General features: G+C 46.6%; 2 protein-coding genes across 7 annotated transcripts in view; both read left to right on the forward strand.

Moving 5' to 3' along the window:
• Window positions 1-5,896, forward strand: part of LOC128412425 (disintegrin and metalloproteinase domain-containing protein 9-like) — a 43,610-nt gene extending 37,714 nt beyond the window's left edge. The window contains exons 24-25 of one of the 2 annotated variants that reach the window (XM_053385311.1): window positions 648-821; window positions 5,819-5,896. In XM_053385311.1, coding sequence (XP_053241286.1) covers window positions 648-737 — 90 coding nt within the window. In that variant the 3' untranslated portion in view covers window positions 738-821; window positions 5,819-5,896. The remainder of the gene's footprint in view (window positions 1-647; window positions 822-5,818) is intronic. The other variant, XM_053385314.1, reaches the window with a different exon arrangement.
• A 3,973-nt stretch (window positions 5,897-9,869) lies between these two features.
• The window catches only part of ATG16L2 (autophagy related 16 like 2), a 64,164-nt gene continuing 47,400 nt past the window's right edge, over window positions 9,870-26,633 (forward strand). For 4 of the 5 annotated variants that reach the window (XM_053385317.1, XM_053385319.1, XM_053385318.1 and 1 more), the window contains exons 1-2: window positions 9,870-10,049; window positions 22,564-22,654. In XM_053385317.1, the coding sequence (XP_053241292.1) occupies window positions 9,926-10,049; window positions 22,564-22,654 (215 nt within the window). In that variant the 5' untranslated portion in view covers window positions 9,870-9,925. The remainder of the gene's footprint in view (window positions 10,050-22,563; window positions 22,655-26,633) is intronic. The other variant, XM_053385321.1, reaches the window with a different exon arrangement.

The raw sequence follows: 26,633 nt of genomic DNA on the forward strand, positions 1-26,633 counted from the left end.
ATTTAGCCATTTTGGGGAAGGCAGCATGAGGGCTGGGGAAGGGCTCAAATTTTGGCCTTGTGCGACCCATGGGATCTATGTCAAAGGCCTCTTGCAGCCCACTTGGCATGAAAAGTTGGACTGCCCAGCTGTAATTCTCTCTCTCTCTCTCTCTCTCTCTCTCTCTCTCTCTCTCTCTCTCTCTCACACACACACACACACACACACACACACTGATGGGACAGTGCCTCTTTAACAAGGGAAAGCCTCTGAACTCAGCAACAGTCAACTGCTCTTTCAATTAGGAAACAAACACCTTTGTTTCCTGTACAATGTTGCAGGGAGCAGCACTAAGTCATCACATAGTAACATTCTTGCAGCATCCTTAAAAGAGATTTTTAACTCAATAGCAGCCAGCTGCTGAGTGCAGCAAGTTATATGGGGTGTGTGTGGGGGGGGAGACAGTGGTGATTCATCCAACCTGTCTAATAGCGAGTACCCTCACATCCCAAACTTTTTACAACCTTTGTGAGAGTTCTGTAAAAGTGGCAGAAATTCTCCACCCACCTTCTCTGGAAAATGCCCTATAAATTCACCTCATCACTGTCCCAGCTGAGACATTTTGTGAGCCAAATAGGATATAGTAACCCTCATTTCTTATCTTTTAGGGATCACAAGCAAGCCTCGGGTCAGAATGTAGCATGTCACTGAAAAGCCGAGAGTCGGACATAACAACTGAAACTAGACTGTGCTGCTAGACAGAAGAAAATAACAGGTGCTCCCAAGAGAGATGTATTGTGTCTCATCAATTTCCTCAGCGTTGTTTGGTCTGCTTGAATCTTGTTGCGTGGCGAATTCCCGCCCCCCACCAGGATAAATAAAGACATGAGACACCATAGTTTAAGGTTAAATGGGCGAATTAGGCCACAACTTTATTGAATTCAGGAATGAGAGGCATTGGCTTAGGCATTGGTCCTAGCGACTATCCGGCTCCAGCCCATTTGCTGGAGACACAGGGAAGGGTTAACTGTTGGGATACTGCCAGGGAGATAAAGTCCATCTGAGCTCCCAAGCTCGGTGCCGGACGATCCATCGACCTCCCGTAGTCAGGCAATATCAGCAATTCAGCGACACTAAGCCTCAGGCTTAGTGCACACTCTAACAGCAGAATTCACACAGCAAAAAGTTGCACAAGCATGAGAGCAGAACATGCATATTTACAGATTTATTCAGCGTTGGTCAGAACAAAGAAGACATGACCGTCTGCTCCGACTGCTCAGGCAAAACAGCAGAAAACGAAAGGAACTTACAACATAAACATCCTGTGAGACAGGAAACGCGCAGGCTGTTATACAAACATCCTGCTCCCTTTTAAGGTGGAACGGAAATATCCTAACATCCTCCCCCTTTCCGTGTAACCTGTAGTACCTGTGGTTCAACCCAATTGCAACCTTTGTACGTAAACCTTAAGTTGTTCTCTGTTAACAACCTTAGACAACAGATCAGCAGGAATTTCATTTCCTGGCATGTAGGACACCTGAATGAGTCCTTTCTGAATACACTCTCTTGCACGATGTAGCTTAATCTGCAAGTACTTGGTCCTTTGCTTGCAACTCTCCGAGTTCAGCAAAGCCAAACAAGATCTATTGTCTTGATACACTTGTATAGGACATTTCACAGAAACCCCAATGTCCTTAAACAGTTGCATCAACCATTCACAATCCATGAGTGAAAATGACAGAGCATTGAGTTCTGCTTCACAGGAACTTAGGCTAACTGTTGTCTGCTTTTTGCACAACCAGTCAAACAGGCAGTGGTTGTACATGTAGCATACTCCAGAAGTGCTTGTACCATCCGTGGTGTCACTTCCAAAACTTGCATCTGCAAAGATTTCAAGACCTCCAGTCTTCTGACTGGTGAACCTCAGCCTGTAGTGCATAGTCCCTTTCAAATACCGGGCTATGCGCTTCAGAGCTTTCCAATCCTGAACAGTAGGATTGTTAGCATGTCTGCTCAGCAGGTTAGTGCTTACAGCAATGTCAGGTCTCGAACATCTAGCAATGAAATTCAACTTGCCTAGAATGCATCTGTACAGCGTTGTGTCAGAAAACGCTTCAGCAGTACTATCTACCTGGTAACCTGTCACCATCGGTGTGTCTGCTGGGTTTGCATCAACCAAATTTAACCTGGTTAATACATCAGCAATTTTCTGTGTTTGGTGTACCAGAAAATTACCTGCTTGGTCCCTCTCCACCTGCAGAGAAAGATAGTTGGATACCTCACCAAGATCCTTCATGTCAAAGTGCTCCTTCAGCTGAGCTAGGGTGCTTTGGTAAAAAGCCTGATTCTTCCAAAACATCAGAAGATCATCAACAAAACATAAACAATACAGTTTGTTTTGCCCCTCCTCCTTGACAAACACACATGGATCAGCTTTGCCCTGGTGAAAACCTAGAGAAAGCAGCGTTTCAGTGAGTTTTGTGTTCCAACACTTGGCACTCTGCTTGAGACCATACAAGGATTTCCGCAGTTTACAGACCATTCCCTTCTGTATCTGCATCCCGTCAGGTGGAAGCATGTACAGCTCCTCCCCCAAAATCCCGTATAAAAAAGCTGTATTTATGTCATGATGGGAAACATGCAGTTTCTCCTCCGCAGCGATCTTGAGCATCAGCCGAATGCTCTCATATTTGACCGTGGGTGAGTAGGTCTCGTGGTAATCCTGCCCTGGTACCTGTGAAAAACCTCTGGCAACCAATCTGGCTTTGTGTCTGACAACCTTGCCATTCTGGTCTGTCTTGGCCTTGAAGACCCATTTGCTGCCAACCAGTCTCATCCCTGGGACTACCGGTACCAGCTCCCAAGTTTGGTTCCTGTTTAAGGAATCAACTTCAGCCTTCATGGCATTAAGCCAAGGCTCAGCATCTTTAGAGGTTAACTCCTGAACCTCTTTGAAGCTTGAAGGTTCCCACACCTTCTCTGAGCTACTAAGAACAGCAGTTGCCGTCTTAGCAAACTCATCAGCAAATCTCTTTGGAGGTTTGCCTTTGGTCGCCCTTTCAGACCTGCGAACCAGACGCAAGTCTTCTGGACTCATCTCCTCCTTCTTAGGAGAAAAGTGACCAATGGTGAACAGTGGTTCTTCCAGTTCATTGTCAGACTCATCAGATGGTCTGACTGAGGCCTTTGCGCTCTTGTAGTCTGCTGTGTCATCACTGTCACTGACAGCAGCAGCAGCGCCGCCCACTGAACTGGAATCCGAACTCTGATCATCATCATCATCATCATCATCATCATCATCATCATCACCAGTTTCCTCAGCTTTCTCAGCATGATCTGCTTTCTTCACTTCACCTTCATCCTCCTCTGGGTAACTCTGGAAAATTCCCACATTTCCCCCCCACTTAGGATTGTACTCAACACTCCTCGTGAACTTTATGGATTTAGAGTTAGTCATCCATACCCTGTATGCACCTTTTTCGTACCCCATGAACAAACCATGTGCCCCACGCTTCCCAAGCTTGTTGCTTTGTGGGGTGTGCACCCACATGTCAGAACCAAAGATTTTCAAGTGCTTGACATTAGGTTTCTTACCAAACATCTTCTCATGCCAGGGTCTATGGATTAAACAACCTTACAGAACAAGGGAGATTGCCGCCTACTGGATGTTTAAGAGTCTTTGCTGCACGACCCAGCACCCTCCAATGTACCAAGTATTGCAGAGCTTCAGCCTTGGTAGGAGGTGTGTCAAGCCTAGGATTTTCTAATTTGCCTTGAGGTGTGTCAAGCCTAGCATTTATTCATTCCTCTCCTAAAATGGCTGCTGCTGTAAGGCCACGTGGGCAATCAAAATGTGATGCGTTCCCGTTGCCTAGTGATAATGAACACGTGCGAAAACACTTAATGCTAGCCCTTTAACACTGAAAAATTCCGCAGCCTCAAGAGCAAAACCTGCACACAAAGAACTCGTAACCCACCTACTTTCAGCAGCCAGAAACACCATAACCAGACACTGGAGAGACCTGTCAGGAGTAAGCATGGACCAATGGTACCAAATAGTATGGGAAACAGCCCTACTGGAAAAATTAACTAATAAACTGAAACTGACACGGGGACAAACAGAAGAAGACGCCTTCACCCCGGTATGGCTCCCCTTTATCACATACACAGCCCAGCAGGACAATGACAATAATCCACCAACAGCATACCAATCAATATGGCTAACCTGATCCAAAACACCCACCCACCTCACTCACACACGAAAACAAAGATCACCACAGCCAATCACAAGCAAACAATCACACCCTAGGCCAACCCCAACCTCTCTCACCACCAAAGGAACACAAGTGAACAACACAAGCAACGCTGACACCAAACTCTACATACATTAAACATAATAGAAACACCGCCACCTGACCCCACCCCCATCCATCTTCCCTCCCTCCACCCCCTTTCTTTTTCCTTTTTTTTTTCTTCTCCCCCAATGCCTCAACAAATGAAACGGATTTGTAAAAATGTTACATGGGGAAAAAAAAATACGAGGCATTACACTTCTGTAAAACAAGAAAATCCTAAATAAAATATTTTTAAAAAAGAGCAAAACCTGCAGGCATTCCCCACGTACCCCTTATGAACGTTAATTATTCCCCTGGTTTTCTCGCCGGTTAAGCTTAAAAGGGAGGGTTTGTAAAATTACTTCCCACGTGGAATGCCTATAGTAAAATGGCGGCCGCCCGGAAGGCCACGTGGGCGGATGAAATGGCGGCCGGGGCGCGCTGGTTGCCCGGCAACGGCACAGCGGCTTCCGAGGCTTTCCAAGTCTAAACTTTCGCGCGAAATTAAAACAGCCTGTAGAGGAAGCGATGCTCTGCGGAAGCCACTCAATCCCTCAGGAATGCTGCTGAAATGATTATTTAACAAGAAATTCTGCCCCTCACCCCAGCAAGAAAATGAAACACAACCAGCACAAAATGCAGCCCGCTCTCCTCCCGCAGCTGCCGCCGTTCCGCCTAATTGCACCACTCTCCCCTGCACAAACCCCTAGCTAAAACCTGAAGCCCCAACAGCAAAACCTGATTGGATGGGTGCGCTGCGTCCTCCGAACGGCCCCAAACGTTCTTCCTTGAGCTCCTTGCAGAACAGGCAGTCAGCAGCCGAGGGCAAGCAACGGATCACCTAGAAAAAGCTCCACAAAGCTGAATAAATTCCTCTGAAGGGGGCATGCAGCAGCAGGCACGGCAAGCTCCTGAGGGCAGGGAACGTGCACCGCAACACACAGAGCTCCCTGTAAAACTGTAGACGTGAAAGAGATGCTGGAAGGAAAGCACACAAACACACACACAGTGGTTTTAGCTCAATTACAGCTCCGGTGTTAAACTGCAGCAGCTGGAATGGAGCGCAAAGGGGGAAACCCCCAGAAGGAGAAAAGCCCCAAATTGGTTTCAGCCCCAAAACTAGAGATAACAACTCCTGAACATCAAGCAGTTTAGAAATCAAGCAACACCAGCAGCGAATGCTGGAAATTCTCTGTAAAAGAAAGGGAGCTTTTTCTGTGAAGCTGCAGCATATTCCACGAGGTGCCCTGCAGCTCAAGAACAAAGGCAACAAAGAAGCAAGGCAGGAAAGCTCCAGGAACGCAGATAAGATCTCCGACAAACAGAAACAGCTGATATGCGGGGGGAAACGTGGGGCTAGCCGGGGAAAAGAGGGCGAGCCCCCTCTGCATAGGCCCTAAATAGGCAGACACGGCCGGGATTCCCCTGCTCTGGCGGGGGGCTGAAACCAGCACGTGGGGGGTGGGCGTGAAGCCCGCAACCCCACCTCCTGGGCAGGCCGGAAGTGGCTTTGTTGAATCTTTCTGTTTTTTGCCTTCCCACACTTCAAATAAAATGAGCTCTCTCTTGAACATTGCACATTAAGTGCCATTTATGTGGTCTGTTCTGCATGTGTATACAGTGGTACCTCGGGTTACAGATGCTTCAAGTTACAGACGCTTCAGGTTACAGACTCTTCTAACCCAGAAATTGTACCTCGGGTTAAGAACTTTGTTTCTGTTAACGGAGAAATATGAGGGTTCCCTTGGACAAAAGAACAAGGACACCAGCCAGGAATACCAGAGCAAAACAGCAGCCAGTAGGCTTGGTCTTTATTGAAGACTGTCGCGACAGGACTCCCACCTGCCACAAGGTGGAACAAGATGGAAGCCCCGAACAAAAGAAGACCCCAACTTTTATTAGCTACTAATCCCCCATTCTGCACCCCTAAGACTACATCATAACTGCATCATGACTACATCATTGACACATCACAAAGAGGAGGGGTTCAGGGAGGAGTTATGGTAACCTGAGTGTCTTGTCACCTGTCCGGTTCCTCCTTTCCCCCTCCCCATGAGTACATTCCTGAGGACAAAGAGGAGTTCACTGTTTCCTGCCCCCAGAGGGAAGGGCTGGTCACTGTCCTTACTGAATCCATTTCCATATGCAGGTCCTTTGTGAGTGTAATGATCTTCTGTCTAGGACCATCAAGGTTGGCATGCCAACTGGGTAGGGTTCTCTGCAGACGTGTTGGCTGCCTTGTGTCAAGTCACCCTCCTTTGATTGTCCTTCCTTCATGTTGTAAAATAAAAGTGGAACGGTACAGATCCGATGTATGGCTGATTTGTGTGAGTGTGTGGTGTTTGTACAAACTGAATGATGGGGGGGGGGTTTCCCTGCAACACTTCAGGATGACAACATAAATTGTACTTAAGCAGCAGGAGGCCCCATTAGCTAAAGTGGTGCTTCAGGTTAAGAACAGTTTCAGGTTAAGAACAGACCTCCAGAACGAATTAAGTTCTTAACCCGAGGAACCACTGTATGTCAGGCATGAGCTGCCACAGTGACTTGGAGAAAACAACATGTTTCATTCTTCTGTTCAAGGGATTTGTTTCAAAATAAACCCCCCCCCCTTTCCGAATCTGGTTAAAGATGCCTGATTTACTTCCACAAACATCTAAAGAAGCAGGTTCTAAGCCACTGATCCTTAATGCCACAACTTGGCCCTCCAGCTGTTTTGGGACTAAAATTCCCATTATCCCTGACCACTGGTCCTGTTAGCTTTAAAGCCATCCAGTGTTTTCCTTACCTCTGAAAAAAAAAAGGCACTAGCAATGGATCTGGTCCAATGTTTCAATCTCCTGGTTTTAAAATAGTACATTACTAGGATGGGGAAATATTCCAAGTGCATTCATCTATCCAGCCACCAGGTGTCACCAGTTGCCTTATATTGACCATCCAAGAGCATTTTTTCAGAGAAGGAAACATGGAGGCATGGCTGTATGCAATGAGCCCCCAATTTCCTTCAAAAATGCCACATCTCTTACTATCACTGGTATGCTGAATGCAGTACAGAACATAAAGAAATGACACAATCTCTCCCTGGAGGGCTTATGAGAAAACTAAATTGATTCCTGTTTTGCAGGGGGTTGGACTGGATGACCACTGGAGTCCCCTCAAACTCTACAGTTCTAGGATTCTAAGGCAGGAGTGGGAGATAAGCTGGGCTGCCTTCTCTTCCCTCCCTACCCCCTTGCAGGAATCTTGCGTGTATCTCAGTCATGTGACAAAAAGAAAATCATCAGGTCAGCTCTCCTCATCATGATCTCTGTGTGAGGAAAATATTGGAAACCAAGCCTTATGAGGAACAGTTGAAGGAGCTGGGTGTGTTTAGCCTCGAAAGAAGGGGACTGACAGGATAGCCATATTTCAAGGACTGTCACATGGAAGAAAGAACAAGCTTGTTTTCTTCTGCTGTAGAGGGTAGGGCTGGATGTAGATGCGTCAAAGAAGCGATTCAGTTAAACGCATTGCAAACTCATACAGTGAAATCCGGTAGGGAAAGGCAGAACTCCATCTGGTGCCACAGCGTTATATATCACATATAAGGTAAAGGTAAAGGTACCCCTGCCCGTACGGGCCAGTCTTGCCAGACTCTAGGGTTGTGCGCTCATCTCACTCTATAGGCCGGGAGCCAGCGCTGTCCGGAGACACTTCCGGGTCACGTGGCCAGTGTGACAAGCTGCATCTGGCGAGCCAGCGCAGCACATGGAACGCCGTTTACCTTCCTGCTAGTAAGCGGTCCCTATTTATCTACTTGCACCTGGGGGTGCTTTCGAACTGCTAGGTTGGCAGGCGCTGGGACTGAGCGATGGGAGCGCAACCCGCCGCGGGGATTCGAACTGCCAACCTTTCGGTCGGCAAGTCCTAGGCGCTGAGGCTTTAACCCACAGCGCCACCCGCGTCCCTATATCACATATACAACACCTATAAAATGCCTTTTCTTTACCAATCTAGCTGAGTCTCGTGGGACTCGAATCAATGGCTTCAAGTTACAAGAAAGGAGATTCAGACTAAGCATACAGAAAAAGCTTTCTGACAGAGCTGTTCGACAGGGGAACGGTCTCCTTCTGGATGCTTTCTGCGTTCCGCTTTATGCAATGTCCTCAGGGCCGGATTTAGGTCTGATGAGGCCCTAAGCCACTGAAGGTAATGGGGCCCTTTATATCATAGCTTTCAACTTTTCCCTTTTCTTGTGAGGAATCCTATTCGGAATAAGGGAATTTCCCTTTTAAAAAAGGGAAAGTTGGCAGCTATGCTTTATATGTCCAGCTGTCCTTTGTCAACAACAAATTGTCGCTGTTTTTTTGTGTTGAATATATGCTATATGGTAATTTATGGACCTAACAGGTCTCTCAAGCCATTTGCACGTAACAAAATACGTATTTTTATTGACCAAACTGCGGGAGGCAGTGGAGGACAGAGGTGCCTGGCGTTCTCTGGTCCATGGGGTCACGAAGAGTCGGACACGACTAAACGACTAAACAACAACAACAACAATTGTTGATACTGGTTGGACAGTGTTCTCGAAGCTACAGACATGAGTCTGACCAAACTGCAGGACAAGTGGAAGACAGGAGTGCCTGGCGTGCTCTGGTCCAGGGGGTCACGAAGAGGCGGACACGACTAAACGACTAAACAACAACAATTGTGTCATCTGCATATCTGAGGTTGTTGATATTTCTTCCGGCAATCTTAATTCCAGCTTGGGATTCATCCAGCCCAGCCTTTCGCATGATGTATTCTGCATATAAATTAAATAAGCAGGGAGACAAAATACAGCCTTGTCGTACTCCTTTCCCAATTTTGAACCAATCAGTTGTTCCATATCCAGTTCTAACTGTAGCTTCTTGTCCCACACAGAGATTTCGCAGATGAGGTGATCAGGCACTCCCATTTCTTTAAGAACTTGCCATAGTTTGCTGTGGTCGACACAGTCAAAGGCTTTTGCATAGTCAATGAAGCAGAAGTAGATGTCTTTCTGGAACTCTCTAGCTTTCTCCATAATCCAGCGCATGTTTGCAATTTGGTCTCTGGTTCCTCTGCCTCTTCTAAATCCAGCTTGCACTTCTGGGAGTTCTCGGTCCACATACTGCTTAAGCCTGCCTTGTAGAATTTTAAGCATAACCTTGCTAGCGTGTGAAATGAGCACAATTGTGTGGTAGTTGGAGCATTCTTTGGCACTGCCCTTCTTTGGGACTGGGATGTAGACTGATCTTCTCCAATCTTCTGGCCACTGCTGAGTTTTCCAAATTTGTTGATACAATTAAGAAGTTGTTTATCTTATGTTTTGGAAATGTACATCCAGTTTTTCTTCCTTTAATTTTCTTGGGGGCTTCCAAGAGAGTGGGGCCCTAAGCTATAGCTTGTTTAGTTTATACCCAAATCCAGCACTGGATGTCTTCCAGTTCCAGCGCTCTAAGCCTCGCCGGCTCTTCCTCGGGGCGGCGACTCCGGGGGGATTCCCCCGCTCTGGCCCCACCCCTGGGCGTCGACGTCACTGGGAGTTCCCTCCCCCTTTGGCCGCGCGTCGCCCTTTGTCATCCGGGCCCCCGGGGCTGCGGCGGGGCGCCATGGCCGAGAGTGGAGGCGGCGGCGGCCGGCTGTGTCGCCGCTGCTGGAAGCGCCACATCGTCCGGCAGCTGCAGCAGCGGGATCGGGCGCAGAAGGCGCGCTTCCTCGACCTGGTGGAGGCCTGTGAGTCGGCGGGGCGCAGCCGGAGGGAGGGCAGGGCCATCTGCACATTCCCAAAGGCAGTCTTGCCAGCGACTCCCCCTGCGGAAAGCGCTCCCGGGGAGCCCGCGTCGAGCGGCTGCGGAGGGAGCCGGGGGTCCCGGGGTGGGCGCGCAGGTTTGCGCCGCGGATCTCCGCAGGTGCTCAACCAGCTCCCGTGCTTAGGGGACCAAGCCCCGGGAGGCACGAGAGCATGTGCAAAGTGCAGTCTTGATTAAAGTCCGAGAAAAGGCAGCAGGGAGAGGGGGCAGCGCCGATTGCACAGATGGACATTTGCTGCCCCCCAAACCCTTAATAATGCAGTTATTTTACTGCCTGCAGGGGGGGGGTTGGGTGTGTGCGTGTGTTTTGTCCTGCTTTCCGTGAGCAACAACCGCCACCCAGAACGGTAAACAAGCCAACGCTTTATTGCACCCATGTGGGAAGACAACGTCACCAACTGAGGGCGGGATGAATAAGGAAAAGGAGAGGGGTGGCATTAAAAAAAAACATTTCTATTTGTTGTTGTTGTTTAGTCGTTTAGTCGTGTCCGACTCTTGTAACAGGGAATATCTTTTAGTTTTTATTTTAAGCAAGATCCAAAAGGGCCACCCCCTAGGATTCCTCCTCATATTGCAGAAGATGCAACTCCTGAATCCTCATCCAATTTTTGGACCCTGCCGTCTCCCCTTTCTCTCCAGATTGACACCTGCTCGCTGCCTGGGTTGACATTGACCATGATTGATGGCACTGGAATGTTTAATTCCCCATTGGAGGGGGAAAGAAGGAGTTGGGTTTGACTCCATCGTATCTTGAGTCATATCCTTTATTAACAAGAAGCACAGTATCCCTTTTTTTTAAATAGCAGCACAGTAATTTGCCGTCCGTCTCAGTCACAGCTGCCACTAGGGAGAAATTACCTTGACGCTTTAGATTGGATACCCTCTGGATGCGAGCTTGATGTAAAAAGATTTTCCAAGTTCGTTTTGGGAACATGTGGATGGCTGCATGCATGCAAGACTTAACACCTGTGCGCGCATTGGTCCTGGAAGACAATACTGTATGCTTGGTAGCTGGTTTTTTAAATAAAAAAATCAACATAGTTTGGAAAAAAGCAAAACAAAACCCGGAACATTTCCCAGAACTAAACAGCCATTGTGGTTTTAAGGTGGTGCCATGTTGTGGCCGGAGTTTGTGCAGAGTCATGGCACACACGCACACAAATAGCTACTTTGCAGAAATCATATGCACTGCCCCAACCCACCCTCAGACTCAATCTAACCTAACCTAATCTGTGATTGATTATGTGGGGCAGGGCTTACCTGCCCCCCCCCCAATATGTTATTCAAGTTGGCACCTCTGCTTGCATGCTAGCTTTCTGTCTGCAAGGATTTTTTATTTTTTTAATGCACGAACATTCCACAAAGTATGGTCTTCCCTCACAGTCTGAAATGGTACAGCCCAGAGACAAGTTTGCCACCTCAATGAGAACTAGGTGCTTGGCTGAACGACTACTTGAATCCTGCCCGAGTGCAACACTTGAACTTACTTTGTCTCTCTCATCAGTCATTAGGAAAAAGAAACTGGGAAGGTGAACAGTAAAGAAGGGATTTTGATCTCTCCTTTTTAGCCCACTGTTTGCTTTCACTGATGGAAGTGTCCCCAAGTCACGGCTGCTGGATAAATAATTGCCAGAGAAATGAGGATTTGTACAGTTCAGAGAGAGGATGGTCTCTTGGCTAAAGCATGTTGTTTGCAGCTGGCTCTGTGGGAGTAGCTAAGTTTGTGCTTCTGATTCATCCTGGTGTGACTCTATTTGGTTCCTCTGTTGGGGATGGAGGCGGGGGCGGTTGCAGAGCCCTGAGGACTAGCTTGTTGGCACTTTATACATGGGAAGAGTTTGTAAGACTAATTCACCAGCACCTGGGAAAGATTCTTTCATGTTGCAGGTCTGTTCCACTGCGAACAGCTCTTCTGAATGTTTAGTCAGAATCTCCTTTCTTGCCATTTTATTCCACTACAGTGGTACCTCGGGTTACATACGCTTCAGGTTACAGACTCCGCTAACCCAGAAATAGTACCTCAGGTTAAGAACTTTGCTTCAGGATGAGAACAGAAATCGTGCGAGGGCAGCGGAGGCCTGATTAGCTAAAATGGTGCTTCAAGTTAAGAACAGTTTCAGGTTAAGAACGGACCTCCAGAACAAATTAAGTACTTAACCCGAGGTACCACTGTAATTGTCTTTGTCCATGGAGTTTTCTTGGCAGGGATACTGGAGTGGCTTGCCGGTTCCTCCTCCAGGTGGATCACGTTTGGTCAAAACTCTCCACTATGACCTGTTCATCTTGGGTGCCCTGCTCGGCATAGTTCATAGCTTCTTTGAGTTCTTCAAGCCCCTTCGCCATGGCAAGGCAGTGATCCATGAAGGGGTTTCTGAAGGAAATCAGCCCTGAGTGCTCACTGGAAGGACAGATCGTGAAGCTGAGGCTCCAATACTTTGGCCACCTCCTGAGAAGAGAAGACTCCCTGGAAAAGACCCTGATGTTGGGAAAGATGGAGGGCACAAGGAGAAGGGGACGACAGAGGATGAGATGGTTGGATAGTGTCTTCGAAGCTACAAACATGAGTCTGAACAAACTGCGGGAGGCAGTGGAAGACAGGAGTGCCTGGCGTGCTCTGGTCCATGGGTTCACGAAGAGTCGGACACGACTAAACGACTAAACAACAACAAACCACTGTAATTGGACTCCTACCATCCAGAGCAGGAGAAAACATGATGGCGCCATCTTCCATGTGACAGCCCTTTAGATATATCTCCTCTCAGTCTCCTTTTTTCCAGGCTAAATATGTCCAACTCCCTCATCCATTCCTCATGAGGCTTGGTTTCTAGACCCTTGATCATTCTTGATCACCCTCCTCTGCACACCTTCCAGATTGTCAACATCCTTCTTAAATTGTGGTGCCCAGAATTGGACACAGTATTCCAGGTGGGGTCCGACCAAGGCAGAATAGAATGGTACTATTACTTCCCTTGATCTGGACACTTGACTTTTGTTGATTCAGCCTAGAATAGCATTTCTTCTTTTGCTGCTGCATCACACTGTTGGCTTGAGTTAAGCTTGTAGTCTACTAAGACCCCTTGATCCTTTTCACATGTACTACTGGCAAGCCAGGTGTCCCCCATTGTTTATTTGTGAATCTGGTTCTTCCTGCCAAAGTGCAGAACCTGACATTTGTCCCCATTGAAATTCATTTTGTTGGTTTGGTTCCATCTCTTCAACCTGTTAAGAGCATCTTGAACCCTGATGCTGTCACCTGATTATCTACCGCTCCCAGTTTTTGTCTCATCTGCAAATTTGACAAGCATCCACTTAATTCATTCATGCAAATCAAGGAGTTTTTGTTGAGGGATGGGCTGCTGAATATTCCCACCAGATCGCTGTTTCTCAGCCCTACATGTTTGCTAATTAGCAAAGCCAAAACTGCAGGAAGACTGTGATTAAGATCTCTTGGTTTCTATCCAAGCCTTGATTCTCCGTAATCCACATGTTCAAAGGTCTCTCTGTTTTATCTACATCTATATAAAGATGACGCGAGTGGAAAACCCCATCAATTACATTATCACTTCTTCAATTAGTGCACTGATTCAATCTTCACTTTCTCTCTTGTGCCATTAGGAAATAACATTCGCCATGGTAAATAGAGACCCTCGCTAACAAAGAAGAATTGTCACAAGGGGAATGACCCATTAATTCATTTCCCCGTGTGATTTAAAACCGTTTTATCCCCTGGTTTCAACATCGCTAGAGAAAGGAGAAGTGATGAAGCTTTCCTTGTTGGGTCGAATTGCAGCTATAAAGATGAATGTATTGCCTAGAATGTTGTTTTTGTTTCAAACATTGCAAATTGTGGACAAGATGGACTGTTTCAAGAAGTGGCAGAAAGACATTTCTAAATTTGTCTGGCAGGGCAAGAAGCCCAGAATAAAATTTAAGATATTAACTGATGCAAAGGAAAGGGGTGGATTTGCCCTGCCAGACTTTAAACTTTACTATGAATCAGCAGCGTTCTGCTGGTTGAAAGACTGGCTGCTTCTTGAGAACACAGACATTTTGGATCTAGAAGGTTTTAACAATGTTTTTGGGTGGCATGCATATTTGTGGTATGACAAGGTTAAAGCACATAAAGCATTTAAAAACCATATTGTTAGGAAAGCATTGTTTAATGTTTGGATTAGATATAAAGATTTATTGGAAAATAAAACCCCAAGGTGGTTGTCACCAATGGAAGCGAAAGCTCAGAAAAAGCTCAATATGGAGGCCAGATGGCCGAAGTATTGGGAAATTTTGGAACAAGAAGGAGATAGACTGAAACTGCAGAGTTTTGAGAAACTAAAAAACAAAGTGCAAGACTGGCTTCATTATTATCAGATAATGGAGGCTTACAATTTGGATAAGAAAGTTGGCTTCCAGGTGGAAAAATCTAAATTGGAAACAGAACTGTTAGAACCCAAAACTAAGATTTTGTCAAAAATGTATAACTTGCTGCTGAAATGGAACACTCAGGATGAGACTGTCAAATCAGCTATGATTAAATGGGCACAAGATGTTGGACATAACATTATGTTTGCTGACTGGGAACAGTTGTGGACCACTGGGATGAAATTTACGGCATGTAATGCCTTAAGAGAAAATATTATGAAAATGATATACAGGTGGTACATGACCCCAGTCAAGCTTGCAAAAATTTACCATTTGCCCGATAATAAATGTTGGAAATGTAAAGAAAATGAAGGTACATTTTTTCACCTTTGGTGGACGTGCCCTAAGATTAAGGCTTTCTGGGAAATGATCTATAACGAATTGAAAAAGGTATTTAAATATACCTTCTTGAAGAAACCAGAGGCCTTTCTCTTGGGTATGGTCGGCCAGTTGGTGTCAAAAAGGATAGAACTTTCTTAATGTATGCTACAACAGCAGCAAGAATACTTATTGCAAAGTACTGGAAGGTGCAAGATTTACCCACTCTGGAAGAATGGCAGATGAAGATGATTGACTGCATGGGATTGGCAGAAATGACTGGCAGAATCCGTGACCAGGGAGAAGAGTCGGCGGAAGAAGATTGGAAGAAATTCAAGGACTATTTACAGAAATATTGTAAAATTAATGAATGTTGAATGATGTCGGATAGAAATTAAGGGGTTTTTAGCTGTAATGCTTTGAGATAAGGATTTGCTGAATAAATAATTTGAATTGGAATATAAGAAGGGGAGGTATGAGGAGGTCAGGGAAATATGTCATTGAAAACTAAGTATTGTGAACTATATGTGTTTTTAAACTTTTTTGCTTTTTGTTTGTATAAAAATTGGAAATTTTAATAAATATCTTTTAAAAAAAGAAAAGAAAGGAGAAGTGAGTAGTTGGCATTTGTTTGGCCTTGCTGCTCTGTGGCCACAAATGGGCGTATGTTCTGCTAGCTGGAAGGATCCTCTCCTCCACCCATGTGATCCTGCCCATGTGCAAAGATCCTCAATAAAAGTAGCACTGCGAGACCTGCCCTGTCTGAAGCAAAGTTTTGCAACATTCCCTCCCTGGGAATGGTCTCCTCCCTCTCATCTTCTACAAGCTGAAGAACTGAGTCCTGCCTGAAAGGCATCTTGCTCTCTCTCTTCATAGCATTATTTCTCTCCAACTCCTTGGGCTGTCCTGCATCATTTAAAATATTGATGGTTGCAATTAAACCAAGGCAGGAAATGCCAGCTGTAGCGCCGTCAAAATTATCCCCCCTCCCCCTGCTTATGAAAAAGGCAATGAGATCGTCTTTGTTTTCCTGCCTGCTAAAAGCATTGCTAATTTGTACTGTTTGTGGATTAGTAGACCAATGAAGGGAACATTCCTTTAAGTCATCATCATCATCTGTGTAAAAGGACATTCTTTGAAAAGGCAGAACAACGGCAAACAACTCTTGGATATGTTGGGGAACGCTCTCTTCCTCTGAGTGGGCTCGAGCCAAGAATGGCTTTTCCTAATAGCTCTGCTTTCGTTTTGGTCTTGGACAGTCAGCCTGGAAAGGAGGCCTCAAATCTGTGCTGGTGACCATAGAATCAGAGAGCTGTAGAGTTGGCAGGGACCCCAATAGTCACCTAATCTCCTGGAATGGAGGAAGTGAGGGACCTCCCCTACCTGCAAAGACAAGCTCTGGCAGATTGAGCAGACAAGACCAAGAGTGGGTCCAGCTGTCAAGAAAGCGGCTCCTGCACATGCTGTAGACGGAAGTGAGGGGCAGATGGGAAGGGAGCCTGTCTAGGAGAAGGAAAACTCTGATCCTAAACCTCTGCTGCCTAGTGGGAGAAGAAAAGGCTAAGAGGTAAACCCTACACAAACCCAGTTTGGAGTCCCTAAGACGGTTGGATGGCTCCTTGTCTGCCTCCTTCCGGCAACTCCTGCAGCCAAGCTGGTGCCAAACGTCTTGCTCTTGGGACCACATCAGCGAGGCTGAAAGGGGGGATCTTGTCATCTGGCCAGCCCAGGATCTCCTGGGACAGGGGTCAGCAAGGTTTACTGGCCATGGGCCGGATCACTCCCACGGAGATCGTCCGTGGGCCGGACTGGTGCAGTGCGATGCCGTAAATCATCTCTGCGCAGAAACGGTTTTCGGCGTCTGGACATGCGCAGACGCAATTTCTGGTATCTGTGCATGTGCAGACGCCATTTCCGGCGCCACTCGGCAAGTCCTCGCGCTGCGCTACACTGCTTTAGTGCAGTGCACGGGGGACTTGCCAAGCGGGCGGCTCGGTTTGTGGGTGGCTCGTGGGCTGGTAAAACTGTCTTCCTGGGCCGCATCTGGCCCATGGGCCACACGTTGCTGACCCTTGTCCTGAGAGGTCACAGCAGTTTGACTTCACCCCTAGAGGCACACTCCATTGCCTCTCAAGGCAGACAGATGCCAGTATGTTCCTCATCCTTTTTCCGGGGAGCTCAGTGCTCCACAGGTATGGGGGTTTCACAAGCACCCTGTAAGAGAGAGTGATTGACCCGTGGTCACCCTATGATCTTCATTGCTGGGAACTTGAACTCAGAACCCTGGGACTCTGGCAGCCAGACGCCGGCATCACCAGCCCCTCTCAATGTGCTGCGGCGCCACCAAGGCAGATGGCCACAGGGAGGCACGACAAATTCTGGCGAACCGCAGACAAACGGACGTGCAGGTTCCATTTTTGGGCGAGACCACACGCACCAAAGTGCGGAAGGGGAAATCATTTTAGCATCCTCTTTTCTGCGGAATGTTGCAACGTTCAAAAGAGCAGTAGGAAAACAATGTAATGCAACATAAGTCAGCCTCCTGGGAAGCAGGAACAGCCGCCGTTCCTTGGAGGAACCGATGCAGTTTCAAAAGCTGGCACTGCTCAGTTTCTGTTTTCGTAAAGGCATTGCAAAGATTCTGCAAGGAGGTTGCAATCTTGTATGCATGCACCTGAGAGGTCAGAAAGTCTCATTGAGCTCAGCAAGACTTGCTCCTGACCTGGGAGGGATAGGAGTCAGGTTGGTCCAGTGGTTAGAATGTCGGACTGGGACCCAGGAGACCCGGGTTCAAATCCCCACTTGTGGACGTGAAGCTCACTGGGTGACTTGAGAGCCCGTCAGTGCCTCTCAGAATAACCTAGTAGCCTTTGATAGCCCGTGCACTTGTCCCACCCTCTTTAAAAGCCTTTCAAGTTGGGGCCACCACTGCCTCCTTAACAGCCGAGAGGGTCTGTAGGGAAAGAGCTAGTCTCACAGGTATTTGGGGATTGGTGTGAGTTGGAGTAGAGTGGCAGCTTCTGCATCCTGATTTAAACCACTGCGGATAAGAAATGCACTGGAAAACGAAAAGGAACGACTCCCACCAGTGCTGGATTTTATAACCTAGAACACAACAACTTTAAAATACAATCATGGGGCACCCAGAAAGTATAAAACAAGGTATCTACATAAGAACAGGAATCAGTCCCAAAGTATAATTAAAAAGAAGCCTCTTACAGACGTACCTTAAGTATTTTGACACTATAGATTGCCCTTCAGTTTTACCACTGGACCTGCCGTCCTCTCCTGCTACACCCTTGGAGAACCTGCTCTAACTGGCGTTTCATCTCATAACCAAAGAGTTTTTTGTTCCGCACTTGCCCCCAGGCTGTGGCCACCCAGAAGGTTTTAGTGTCTGGCCCAGATTTGGTGCTGGATCTCAGCATCCTCTCTCCAGCTGCCTCTTTGCCTTAGGTAAAAGGACCCCTGACCATTAGGTCCAGTCGTGGCCGACTCTGGGGTTGCGGCGCTCATCTCACTTTACTGGCCGGGGGATCCAGCGTACAGCTTCCGGGTCATGTGGCCAGCATGACTAAGCCGCTTCTGGCGAACCAGAGCAGCGCACGGAAACGCCGTTTCCCTTCCTGCCAGAGTGGTACCTATTTATCTTTTTGCACTTGGACGTGCTTTCGAACTGCTAGGTTGGCAGGAGCAGGGACCGAGCAACGGGAGCTCACCCCGTCACAGGGATTCGAACCGCCGACCTTCTGATCGGCAAGCCCTAGGCTCAGTGGTTTAACCCACAGCGCCACCCTACTGAAAAGCGTGTGAGAATGGCCACTGCGAGCCACTTTCGAACGGACCCTTTTTACATCCAGCTAGGCTGCCTGAGCGTCTTAAAAAGTAGAGACATCACCTTGCCAACAAAGGTCCATATAGTTAAAGCTCTGGTTTTCCCAGTAGTGATGTATGGAAGTGAGAGCTGGACCATAAAGAAGGCTGATCGCTGAAGAATTGATGCTTTTGAATTATGGTGCTGGAGGAGACTCTTGAAGGTTCCATAGACTGCAAGAAGATCAAACCAATCCATTCCTAAGGAAATCAGCCCTGAGTGCTCACTGGAAGGACAGATCGTGAAGCTGAGGCTCCAAGACTTTGGCCACCTCATGAGAAGAGAAGACTCCCTGGAAAAGACCCTGATGTTGGGAAAGATGGAGGGCACAAGGAGAAGGGGACGACAGAGGATGAGATGGTGGGACAGTGTTCTCGAAGCTACCAGCATGAGTTTGACCAAACTGTGGGAGGCAGTGGAAGACAGGAGTGCCTGGCGTGCTCTGGTCCAGGGGGTCACGAAGAGTCGGACATGACTAAACAACAACAACAGCAAGGCTGCCTGACACCCGGAATTTGCACACGAGCCCCAGCCTTGGCTGTTTCCCTCCTAGCACTGGCGCATGCATGCGGCTAGACCTGAGCGTCATCCAAACACCATCTCATGTAGATGTTTTATCCCTTCCAAAACTGCACCTGTGCATATTTCTACCCAATGCAGAATCATGCCGCAATAAGACGACGCTGCACTGCAGCAAAAGAACGTTGTTAGAATCCTAGAACTGTAGCGTGGGAAGGGGTCCCTAAAGGTCCTCTAGCCCAACCCCTTGCAATGCAGGAATCGGAGGTAAAGGATCCCTGACAGGTGGCTGTGCAACCTCTGCTCATTCTTCCCCCACCTCTAAAACTTGCACTAGTCGAGATGTAGCTAAAGTCACTTGTCGTATTTTTTGCTCCAAGGCGGTTTGCCCCGTTCGTCCTGCGTACAAGCATTCAGTGCTCTGTGCGGCTTCGTAACCATGGCAACCGGTCCGAATCGGCAGGATCCGCTCAGCCCTCTGCTAGATTGGGGAGAGGTTTTTTATTCAGTGAGTGACTTCGTGTACCTCCTTGTCCTCTTGGACTCTTTTTACGGCTTATGAAATTACAAAATGCAGGCCAAGGTTTCCGACAATAAAACCAGTTATAAGCTACACAAAACAACAGCGGGAGAGGAGGCCTTGTAGAATACAGAATAATCACAGCAGCATAAAACCAGCTTTAATAGCAATGGGGAAGAAGTTGGGGGAAGAATTTTTTAAAGCACCAGACAAATATGGCCATTGTTAAGTCTGGGAGAATAAAAAGTTCTTATTGCGAAAAAGGGCACATGTGTCGTGGCAATTATAGCAATGAACAATTGGAAAGTGAAATACAGTGGTACCTCGCAAGACGAAATTAATTCGTTCCACGAGTTTTTCTTCTTGCGAGTTTTTTGTCTTGCGAAGCACGGTTTCCCATAGGAATGCATTGAAAATCAATCAGTGCGTTCCTATGGAAACCGCCTTCAGACCAGGTCCGGGGACAGTCTGTCCCCCGACCTCTTCTGAAGGCTGGGGGGGGGGGACAAGGGCTTTTCTTCCCACCTCCCGCCCCGCAAGCTCCGGGGACAGGAGGGCTTCGCTGCCACCCGCCAGCATTTTAAGATCGCCCCGGGACAGCGGAGAAGTCTCCGCTGTCCCGGGGGCTTTTAAAATGCTGGCGGTCGGCAGCGAAGGCTTTGCTGCCGACCCCCAGCATTTTAAAATCGCCCTGGGACAGCGGAGAAGTCTCCGCTGTCCCGGGGTGCTGTTAAAATGCTGGTGGTCGGGAGCAAAGCCGTTCGCCCCCCGCCGGCCTTCAGAAGAGGTCCAGGACCTCTTCTGAAGGCCGGCGGTGGGCGAAAGTCTTTGCTCCCGACCGCCAGCATTTTAAAAGAGGTCCCCAAAGATTTCCCTATGGGCTTTCTTCTTGTGAAGCAAGCCCATAGGGAAATTCGTCTGGCGAAGCACCTCGGAAAACGGAAAACTCTTTCTTCTTGCGAGTTTTCCGTCTTGCGAGGCATTCGTCTTGGGAGGTACCACTGTACTGTATCCAGTTATTATGGGCTGTAGCTTTGATTCCACCCTTAGCTCATTGTTTTGGCTCCTTACATCTCCTGTTGTTGTTGTTGTTGTTTTAGCCTGTTCAACAATAAACAGCCTCTTGCTCTGGGCCTACAAAGTAAGTAATTTTGCATTGTATGAAATAAGAACCTGCATTGCAGAGGGTTGGACTAGATGACCCTTGGGGTACATACGGTACCTATAATTCTATGATACTAAGAATTTAAGAGCAACCGTGGCTCTTAAAGGCTGAGCTGGCATGAAGTCAGATCTATCTATATATTAATTTTCTATTGTCCTAAATCAGCATAGATCTGATTTAGTGTGTTAATGAGACTTTAGGAAAGAAGAGTCATGTCTTGATAATTTTGTATTGATTTGAAATGGTGGAAAAAGTTTCCCACTTGGAAAAGGAGTTGCACTAAAATATTAGATTGCGGGTGGGGATAAGGGCGCTCAATCAAGTTCACTTGCAAAAAATGTCTCCTCAGGAGTAAGTTCCATTGAGTTAAATTGGCTTCCGTGCTGGTAAATGGATATAGGATTGCAGCTTTGGTGGGATTTCAGTGTTAGCTTTGAACAAATTCAGAATTTTACTTGGTTTTTAAAAATTAGAATTCTTGTAGCTACTTTAAGTGTTTTCCTACATTAGATTTCAAGGGGGAGGGGAAGAGGATTGAAAATGGTTAACACACCAATTTTGCAATGCTGAAGAGCTGTTTACACAATTATATTTGCTTCCTAGCAATAGGCACCTGAAAAAAGTTAATCATCAATTTGATTTAGATTTGACTGCTCTGTTTGACCTGCATTGTGTTCTATTCACCATGCAGCCTGTTAATTTATGAAACAATCAGGGCCGGTGTTATGTACTGAAGTTCTCACCCTGGGCCAGCAGGGGGATACTATAGATAGTTATGCAAATAAGGGATTGAAAGTGATGTTCAATGATTGGATAGTTTTAGAAAATTGTTACAGTTATCCTTTCCCCCCCCCTCTATAGGACAAACTTTCCCCCCTCCAAAAATGAAGGGGAAATGTGTGTGCGTCCTATGGAGCGAATGCAAGCTTCAGGCAGCTATCCGCAAGCCTTCTGAGCGCGGCGGGAGTTCCCGCTCGCTGTCTTGGCTTCTTTGCTCTTTGGGGCTAAATTTTTATTTCTTTATTCCCCCCCCTAAAAACTAGGTGCGCCCTATGGTCCGGTGCGCCCTATGGAGCAAAAAATATGGTACATTGTACTGGAGCTCTATATAAGCAGGCTGACTGAACCCTTCAGTTCAGTTCTGTCCTGTCCTATGAATAAACAAGAGCTGTTTGAAGAATCGCTGTGTCGTCTGATATGTTCACCCACAACTTAACAGCTGGATTTAGGTTTGACGAGGCCCTAAACTGCTGAAGGTAATGGGGCCCTTTATATAGCAGGTGGGACTTACATCATAGGAGCCTACACAACACAAAACACTGTTGCTGTATGTAGGTTTTATTTTATTTGTTTTTTATCTTCTATTTTGGAAATGTACATCCAGGAGTTTTTTTCTTTAAATTTTTGGGGCCCCCAAGAGAGTGGGGCCCTAAGTGATAGCTTGTTTAGCTTATACGTAAACCCAGCACTGGGAAACAATGTATTTCTAAAAGTAGAATATTTTTGGGAAAGTCTTCCATCCTGCATCGCTGCCAGTGGGAGATGTGTTGCCGTAAATTCTCCAGGGATCTTATTCTCTGGTCTTCCCTTTCATAGCATCCATCTTCTTTATTTTCTTGTAGATAACAAGCTCTTGGAAAAATCCAACCTGGAAAACCTCACTGCAAAGCTGCAAGCAAAATCTCTGGATAACTTGCGAGGATTCCCTCCCAGGTATCAAAACCTCAGTTCTCTCCCTGTCTTTGTGTCAATATGTAGTTTAGCCACTGGGCAGTCCTGGCTTAATGGGTAGGAGTCGGGAGTTTCCTGTTGCTGTTCTGCTCTGTTTTTCTTTTGTTTTTCTTTTTCTTGCTTCCTGTGACACCCGCGCTGGGTGATGGTTGGCAGGCTCAGAGGCCTCTTCTCTTTTCCCCCTCACGATGACTGTGCAGGAATTTTACTCGGTTGTGGAAGTAAACACACAGGCAACTTGTCTTGGCACCGCACAGGACCAAAATAACTCAGAATAGCAGCGGCTGTGTCTTGCACGTTTACAATGGGCGCTTTTTCCCATTTGCACAAGTCTTGCAAGGCTTATTCAGCTCTGCCTCCCTCCTGGGCATAATCTGTGCTGAGTCAGGGACCTTGGCAGTACCAGGGCTGCCTTGGGAGGGTGTGCGTTCAAATTCTGCTGGCTGCAGATTAGTAGTAGCACATCTGAATTTCCTTCTCATGCACCCAGTCCGAGTGATGAGTAGGGATGGGCGATATCTGGTTTTCAGTATCTTGATATATCACCAGTCTTATGAGAATTGTAAGGTCTAAGATATAAAATAAATGTTCATAAATGTACCCAGCAAATACATGTATAAATATATAAACCACATGTCTGAATTGCAACTCATTACCAAACTTAAAACCATGGAGAGACCTGGTCTGAACAAAGACATTGGATTCTTATCTCATTATGTAGCACCCTGCTTGTGGTTAACGCTTAGCTGGAATGAAATATTCAACGCAGCAATAGAGAAATTAAAATAATAATTTATTTGTCAGACAAATAAATGAGAGGCACAGTGGTATATGGTTACCAAGCTCTGGCCTGCCTTCCTGCCCTTATGGCCAGCACTTATATTCCCTCAGCTCAGCCCCCTTGCTCCTCCTTTGGCTGCCTCTGTCCAATCAGCCTGGTTAAAATTCCTATTGGCTGTTTGCTAGAACCAATCATAAAAGATACACCCATTTCCTATTACCTTTTATGGGAGACAAAGAGCTATATTTCCTTCTATTTATAATTGGCAAATAAATAGCCATTAACCTCTACAAGGCACCTTAATTACCAAATAACCTTTTGCCCTAGACTAGGCGCCTTAACTAACATTTCATCTTTTGCCCTATTGCCCTATTCACTCCAAAACAGATGGTGGCTAATTTTATCTTTGGAGGTCATTAAGCAGAGGCTTGACAACCATATGTCAGGAGTGCTCCGATGGCGTCTCTCTGTCTGGCAGGGGTCCGGACTCAATGGCCCTCGTGGTCTTATTCCAACTCTTCTATGATTCTATAATTTCTTACTTTCTAAATCCTTTGCATAATTACATTAAGCCAATATTTCATACATATAACATATATAGATTTTTAGAAGCAAAGATCTTGTTTAAGTAAAAAGGAACTTAGTAAAAGCTAAGTTCTATAAGTTTTCTAAATTCTCTGAAGCTTCAAAGCAGTTTCAGAGAGAGAGAGAGAGGCCTCTTCCCTTGGCCAGCTGCTGTTTGTATTAGCTCTTGCCCTTTTAACCTTAGGAAGATGTGGCTCAAGTTTAATGGGAGGCACTATTTGTTTTTGCAACCTTGATTGTCTTCTATCATTTGTATGGTCAGTGTGACCTTTTGTTCCCAGCCTGTTTTATGACCGCAATAAACCAAAGGGGCCTCTGACAAAGACCTTGCCTGCTGGTGTCCTGTCTCGAAAGAAACATTTGTGAATTTAAGCTCATTTTTGGAATACAGGAATCTGATCAAAATATAAGCCTTGATTAAAAATGCAGGCTATGATCAGATGCCTCATTCCCCCCTTTCAAGCTCAAGGACCTTCCCAAGTGTCCTTGATAGCTTGACCTTCATCATATTCCTGAGGTAAAGCTCTGTATAGGGCCATGATATGAGGTAAAGTTTCATTTGAAATCATCTTGCTAATTGTACTTCTAAAACATGAAATGATACATGGCACCATACACAAAACCATTACTACTACCGTCAAGAAAAACAAGCAAGACAATAGTATCCCTTTGAGTCCTGCGACATTTGGTAACCAGTTGGTGAGCCATCCCATATCCCATCCTTCCCATGTTTGTACTGGGACATGTGCTATATTCTCCATCTTTGTGGCCAACACACGGATTGCCTCACCATTATCAGAAATGTTAAAGCAACAGGCATTCCCTGTCAAGTTCAAGACTCCACATAGGCCTCCCTGCCTGGCAAGTACATAATCCATTCCCATTTTCAGCTGCAAAATGGCGGCTCTACTTTCATCCAACTGTTGTGCAATAAGTCTCAAACTCTGGGCCGTTGCATTGGTTACAAGTTCCACTACTGCTTGCAATCGAATTATTCTGTTTAGATTATAAATAGGATCTCGAGCCCCTTGTATGAGCTCATCAGGATTCCAGGAGGCAGGTTCATAATAGGCTATAATGCGCTCTGGTGGCCAATCATCAGTATCGCTCCAACTTTGGGTACTTCCTCCTGCTATATGAGAAATATCAGCGTTTCTTCGTGTACGCTTGGCTGAACTAGTGGGCATAATCCACATTGGTGGTAATACCCATCCCAGGAAACAAGTCCCACTCCATTTGGAAGGGAGTTTCTTGTATGCCCATTCTCCACATATCCACCACAACCATCGGGTCTGAGGTTTTTGGTACGTGGAGTGCATAAGGCGAAATATCAAAAGGGGTACAGAGTTCACAGTGCAGTAAGTTAGATTGCCTTTTTCTGTCACAGTTATGTTCCACACCATTTTTCATGCATGAATAAAAGGAGGTGCACAGGGCAAGGTATTCCGAGTTCGATAGGTAGTACCGTTTGCCCAGGTTTGACTATTCTTAATATAATCCCAAGTATAGTGGCAATGAGAAGAGCCTATCATGGTAGAATCAGCTGCCTCTGATGATTTATGTACACAGAATTCCCCTTGTACAGGTATAACTCGTATTGGTTTAGTTGAGTTCCATCCGGGGAAATTCTGTACTTCTGTTTGGTGTGGCATTTCGCTTACCATACCAATGGCATTTAATGGTATTGGTAATAAGGGCATACCTCCCTCTGAATCATCTGGCCCAAGAGAGCAAACAAGGCAATTGGTCCTATTTGTAACCTTGGCTACCATCTCAGCTAAGCCTACCCACATATTGTGGTCATGGCGGAATCCATATTTAGCAAATTTGCTCAAATTCAAGGACCCTTCCCCTTCCCAAGGGATCAGGATTAATAATAAAATCATGTTGATGTCTAGTATATGCATTCCTTCCACAAAAGATTACCTTATTGTGATAACAAAAAAATATTAGTCCCAATATAATTCCCCCAGTGACAGAAATGGGGAACCACCAAGACCAAAACATATGTCCCAAGGATCCCCAATGAGTAATATCTCTGATAATTGTTCCACAGGGGGGGGGGCAGTCAATCAATTGTATAAGAGAATCTTCCCGTTCACAATCGCTGGTTCAGATGCTCCTCAAGCTTCAGGCGTGCGCAGGTCAGCCAGCTTCCAGGTTGTGGCTGCAGCAGGCCGGTCGTCTAATGTTGCCCGTGACCTAGCCCGTTCCCCGTAGGGCTAGATACAGGGGTTTTTGGAGAGAGTCAGTTTTAAAGGATTAGAGGGGTCACCTTTGCACGTCCAACTGCCTTCGGACTTCTTCAAACGGGAGTGATGAATCCAGGGGGTCACCTCAGCTACCTTCACCGCTGTTGGAGTAGAGAGCAAGATGGTGTAAGGTCCACGCCACTTAGGTGCAAGTGGATCGCGTTTCCACTCTTTCACCCATACGCTATCGCCAGCCTGGAACTGATGAATCGGCTCGGCAATGCTGCACGGCGTGCGCTCGAGGGCCCACCTGTTAAGAGAAACAAAAACACGGGAGAGAGATTGCACTTGTCCCTGTGTCACATAGTCTCCTATTTGTTTGAGGTCAGCTGGAATATCCTGA

Source organism: Podarcis raffonei, chromosome 4, assembly GCF_027172205.1.
Source record: "Podarcis raffonei isolate rPodRaf1 chromosome 4, rPodRaf1.pri, whole genome shotgun sequence".
In the NCBI taxonomy this organism is placed as follows: domain Eukaryota; kingdom Metazoa; phylum Chordata; class Lepidosauria; order Squamata; family Lacertidae; genus Podarcis; species Podarcis raffonei.